At 38.6% G+C, this 4,919-nt stretch overlaps 1 protein-coding gene across 2 annotated transcripts in view; it reads left to right on the top strand.

Annotated features, from left to right (window-relative positions):
* Positions 1 to 1,080: 1,080 nt before the first annotated feature.
* Positions 1,081 to 4,919, top strand: part of LOC107718782 (uncharacterized) — a 10,468-nt gene continuing 6,629 nt past the window's right edge. Inside the window, exons 1-6 of one of the 2 annotated variants that reach the window (XM_016526011.1) lie at positions 1,081 to 1,868; positions 1,949 to 2,017; positions 3,135 to 3,230; positions 3,308 to 3,426; positions 3,689 to 3,857; positions 4,039 to 4,151. In XM_016526011.1, the coding sequence (XP_016381497.1) occupies positions 1,442 to 1,868; positions 1,949 to 2,017; positions 3,135 to 3,230; positions 3,308 to 3,426; positions 3,689 to 3,857; positions 4,039 to 4,151 (993 nt within the window). In that variant the 5' untranslated portion in view covers positions 1,081 to 1,441. Of the gene's footprint in view, positions 1,869 to 1,948; positions 2,018 to 2,313; positions 2,986 to 3,065; positions 3,231 to 3,307; positions 3,427 to 3,688; positions 3,858 to 4,038; positions 4,152 to 4,919 lie in introns of those variants that run through there. The other variant, XM_016526018.1, reaches the window with a different exon arrangement.

A 4,919-nucleotide genomic window follows, 5' to 3' on the forward strand; every position in this document is an offset into this window, starting at 1 on the left:
TACATTCAAAAAAAAAAAAAAACGGCCTCTCCTTTCCCACGTACTGGCAAACCGGAAGTGTTAGCATTAGCTGTTATGCTTTTTTTGGCTAAAGGTTGCAGGCTTGACTTCTAGTGGCTTTGGTTGAAATGTGTGTGTCTCACGGTGAATTTGTGAGAATTGAGAGCCCTGAAATATGCTTTCCACTGGGGCGAAAGAAGTCTGGTTTCGCGTTGTGTCACACGAACCGGCGCATTGCGCACACAGTCTGCTCCGGTCCAGCGGATCATATGCGCGAGTCAGCACAGACCACAAAACGTATCGGATCCATTAGAATTCTACACAGAATGCTATATTTTATAGCGACATTGATGAGATTAGGAGGATAAACGGTTAGACAAAGAGCACTAACGAATAGAAGAGATAGCACCAGTGCCCTGCACCAACATAAATGACAGTTTTCAAACTACACATCCTCAGCATCATTATAATCACTGTTTTGCTTCAGAAACAGTTTCATATTGAATCTAAAAGGGTAATCTGTTAGACTGTGGCTGTCATAATCTCTCAAATAAGATTTTACCAGGTCAACGGCTCTGGCCCAAGCTGTGATATAAACTAAACGCTATTGGCTATTTTAAAAGGGGGTGGGGCTTCTTGATATGCCCCGCCCTGTCCTCCTGTTTCAGTTGAAATTACGCCAACACATAAGAGTAACGCTGTGCTGTATCTAGAACAGAATTACAACTCCGCATTCTCAATTTTCACTGATGGTTCCAAAGATCACGAGACAGGACGAGCATCAGCAGCTGTATTTGTCCCAACTTATCAAATCAAGATTGGTAAAAGAGTTTCTGATCAAGTAGGAGTTTACACTACAGAGATGGTAGCAATATTATTAGCTATCAGGTGGATGGAGGATACTCCCATTTTTTCAAGATTTTGATCACTTATTTTATTTACTTGGCGGATTTTTTCATCATTCAAATTTGTGGTTAATAATACATTTTTCTGTGGTGTGACAAACTCAGAACACATATTTAATATTGCCTTTACAGGGACTTTAAATTTTTTCTATTATTACTATATACAATTTTTTATTTTTTTTAGTTCTTCCTATTCCATCAATGGTCCACACTCCAGCCCAGTAGGTGGCGGGAATGCACCTATCGTTTGTTTGCCAACCGCCATAAAACTCCAAAAGAATAAGAAGAGTAACGTTGCGTGATTCAATTCAAGGCACTTAAGTGGACCTTTAAGAATAAAAAAGTCAAACTTCCATTTGTATTTTTGTTTGAATTGCATTACAAGGTACCTTTTGAAAACGTAATCGATCCAGACAAAAAAAAAACCGACATTGACACATTTACAGGTGGTCTAGATTAATTTGTTGATTAGACTCGCTGTTTGCCCGTGCAAGCTTCTGTGCACGTGTGAGGTAGCATTAAACAGCAAACCGGCGATGTCTTGCGAACTAAAATACTTCGTTTCAGTTTTTATATTATCAGCAATAGCACTTCATCTCATCTGTCGTTCTTTTAGCGCTACGCCTGAGCGGGAAGGCCTTGGTTATTCCGGAGAAAGCAGTTTCAGTAGAGCGTTATACAAAACCGTATCTTCACGGCAGCTCCAAAGCGGTGCGTTGGAATTCAAAGCAACAAATTCGAATGGAAAGCGCTTTCGACGCGCGAGTTCAAAACTTCAAGTTTCAGCGGGGTTTTCCAATGGAAATAAGAATAAAACACTGCCTCTGCAGTCGGGTAAATCCGCGTATGAATTTCGATCCGACGACAGTGCATCTATACATTCTAACACTGAAAGCGCTGCTCTAAGAAGTTTCCACAAAAGAGCTCTTGAAATCGAAGCTGGATTTCAAGGTGACGCCTCAGGTGTGTTTACCTTAAACGTGGAAATATGAATGTTTTAGTGTGTTTTTAAAATAGTTAAAAGTTGTTGTTTTTTTCTCAAGTATTTGGAAGATTAGCAATCCCGGGGAAATTTTATGGTCCTCAAAGTGGGTCCAGCTCCCAATCCACAGGTATGTGGCTGGCATTGCCTATGGATCACTTATTTTATTTACTTGGCGGATTTTTTCATCATTCAAATTTGTGGTTAATAATACATTTTTCTGTGGTGTGACAAACTCAGAACACATATTTAATATTGCCTTTACAGGGACTTTAAATTTTTTCTATTATTACTATATACAATTTTTTATTTTTTTTAGTTCTTCCTATTCCATCAATGGTCCACACTCCAGCCCAGTAGGTGGCGGGAATGCACCTATCGTTTGTTTGCCAACCGCCATAAAACTCCAAAAGAATAAGAAGAGTAACGTTGCGTGATTCAATTCAAGGCACTTAAGTGGACCTTTAAGAATAAAAAAGTCAAACTTCCATTTGTATTTTTGTTTGAATTGCATTACAAGGTACCTTTTGAAAACGTAATCGATCCAGACAAAAAAAAAAACGACATTGACACATTTACAGGTGGTCTAGATTAATTTGTTGATTAGACTCGCTGTTTGCCCGTGCAAGCTTCTGTGCACGTGTGAGGTAGCATTAAACAGCAAACCGGCGATGTCTTGCGAACTAAAATACTTCGTTTCAGTTTTTATATTATCAGCAATAGCACTTCATCTCATCTGTCGTTCTTTTAGCGCTACGCCTGAGCGGGAAGGCCTTGGTTATTCCGGAGAAAACAGTTTCAGTAGAGCGTTGTACAAAACCGGATCTTCACGGCAGCTCCAAAGCGGTGCGTTGGAATTCAAAGCAACAAATTCGAATGGAAAGCGCTTTCGACGCGCGAGTTCAAAACTTCAAGTTTCAGCGGGGTTTTCCAATGGAAATAAGAATAAAACACTGCCTCTGCAGTCGGGTAAATCCGCGTATGAATTTCGATCCGACGACAGTGCATCTATACATTCTAACACTGAAAGCGCTGCTCTAAGAAGTTTCCACAAAAGAGCTCTTGAAATCGAAGCTGGATTTCAAGGTGACGCCTCAGGTGTGTTTACCTTAAACGTGGAAATATGAATGTTTTAGTGTGTTTTTAAAATAGTTAAAAGTTGTTGTTTTTTTCTCAAGTATTTGGAAGATTAGCAATCCCGGGGAAATTTTATGGTCCTCAAAGTGGATCCAGCTCCCAATCCACAGGTATGTGGCTGGCATTACCTATGGTACGCTGTTCAGAAGAGGTAATGACCTTAACAGCGGCTGGAAAAGAATACACACACATCTTTGTGGAAAGAGGTGAGAAAGTCAAGTGATTTTTTTTTTTTTTAAACTGATGGTCCTACAGAAAATTAACTGGTGTGTTTTATTCACAGTGGATGCAGCCCCACTGCATTTATTCCAGGTACCTGCATTTTGCGGTTATTCTGTCAGGGTCACATGGGAAGATCTGGTCCTAATGGCCCCATATGATGGGTGCTACATCATACAAGAGGTGCCAAATATTTCATCTTGGACCATAGTTCCTTAGTTTGTTTTTACTAAGCATGCTAAGGAGAGCAAGAAAGTATTATATTAGTTTGTGCTTGACAAATTCCAATTCTAGATGGCATTACATGTCCAGACTGTGCAAAATGTTTGTCTGATTGGTGACTTTTTTTCACTGTTTTGACAAATTTCTGATTTAAGTTTAATCAATAATAAAAATAAATGAATGGTCCAGATTTAACCTTTTAATCAGTCTTTCCCCTTTTCAGAATGGCAGTTATGTTCTTTCACTGCTGTGGTGGGGCAGTCCCATAAAGATATCCTGTCCTATGACACCTGTGATCTCACAACCAACTCCTTCTGTCTTGTGCTCTCATTTTGGCATGGTCATTACAATAGAAGGAGCCCGGGAAGCTGCAGAAAAACACAGGGTTAAAGGCAAGTTAAATTAAGCTAATCATTTTAATCTCCTTTTAAAACATAAATGAACGCATTGTTCTCACATTGATGCAAATTCTCTTGAAATTATAATCTTTCCAAAAAAATTGTAATGCTTTATTCACAGTTGTCTTCAGAGATTCAAAATTAGTCTTAAATGCAGTTTATTTGTTATCCACAGTGAATGGGAAAATACTGCCTCTCCTATCTGAGACATGTGCATATCGCATACATTCTCCTCCTGAGGTTGTTCTACTTCATACTGTTTTCAGCTCAAGATGTGTGACTGTTACGGTAAGAAACAGACATTTAAAATGAAGGTAATTAAAGTCTCTTACATTTGGGGTAAATGACCACATTTGTGAATCTTTTATACTATTTAAGCTGTACTTGTCCATTTATTGATTTTGATGCATTAGGCTTATAGTCCATAAATCAGATTTTACACAAATCGTCTATCTTTAAGAGTAGTATGTTACTCTGTGTTCAACCACTAATTCATGGTTTTCTTGTGATGATAAAATGATTTCTTACATATGCCACACTCACTTTGGTTTCCAAACAAAAGGTTTTCACATTAATAAAAAAAGACATTGAAGCAATTCTGTAAATGTTTAGAGTTTCCAGAACACTCTACTACTTGACCTTAGTATCATTTTTAAAATATCACTGAGATACCAATGCTTATACAAAATGTACAGTCATGGCCAAAGTTTTGGCAGTGACATAAATTTTGTTTTGCAAAGTTTGCTGCTTCAGTATTTGTAGATTATTTTACCACATGTTTCTATGGTATACTGAAAAACAATGCATATCATGAGTTTTAAAGGCTTTTATTGGCAATATTTACAGTGTTGACCCTTGTTCTTCATAACCTCTGTAATTCGCTCTGGCATGCTGGATATTAGCTTCTGGGCCAAATCCTGACTGATGGCGATCCATTCTTGCCTTATTAGTTCTTTGTGGGCTTCTGCTTGTCCACTCGCCTTTTGAGGACTGACCACAGGTTCTCTATGGGATTGAAATCCGGGGAGTTGCCTGGCCACGGATCCAAAATGTCAA

This window comes from Sinocyclocheilus rhinocerous, unplaced genomic scaffold (assembly GCF_001515625.1).
Source record: "Sinocyclocheilus rhinocerous isolate Xijiao unplaced genomic scaffold, SAMN03320098_v1.1 scaffold1334, whole genome shotgun sequence".
In the NCBI taxonomy this organism is placed as follows: Eukaryota; Metazoa; Chordata; class Actinopteri; order Cypriniformes; family Cyprinidae; genus Sinocyclocheilus; species Sinocyclocheilus rhinocerous.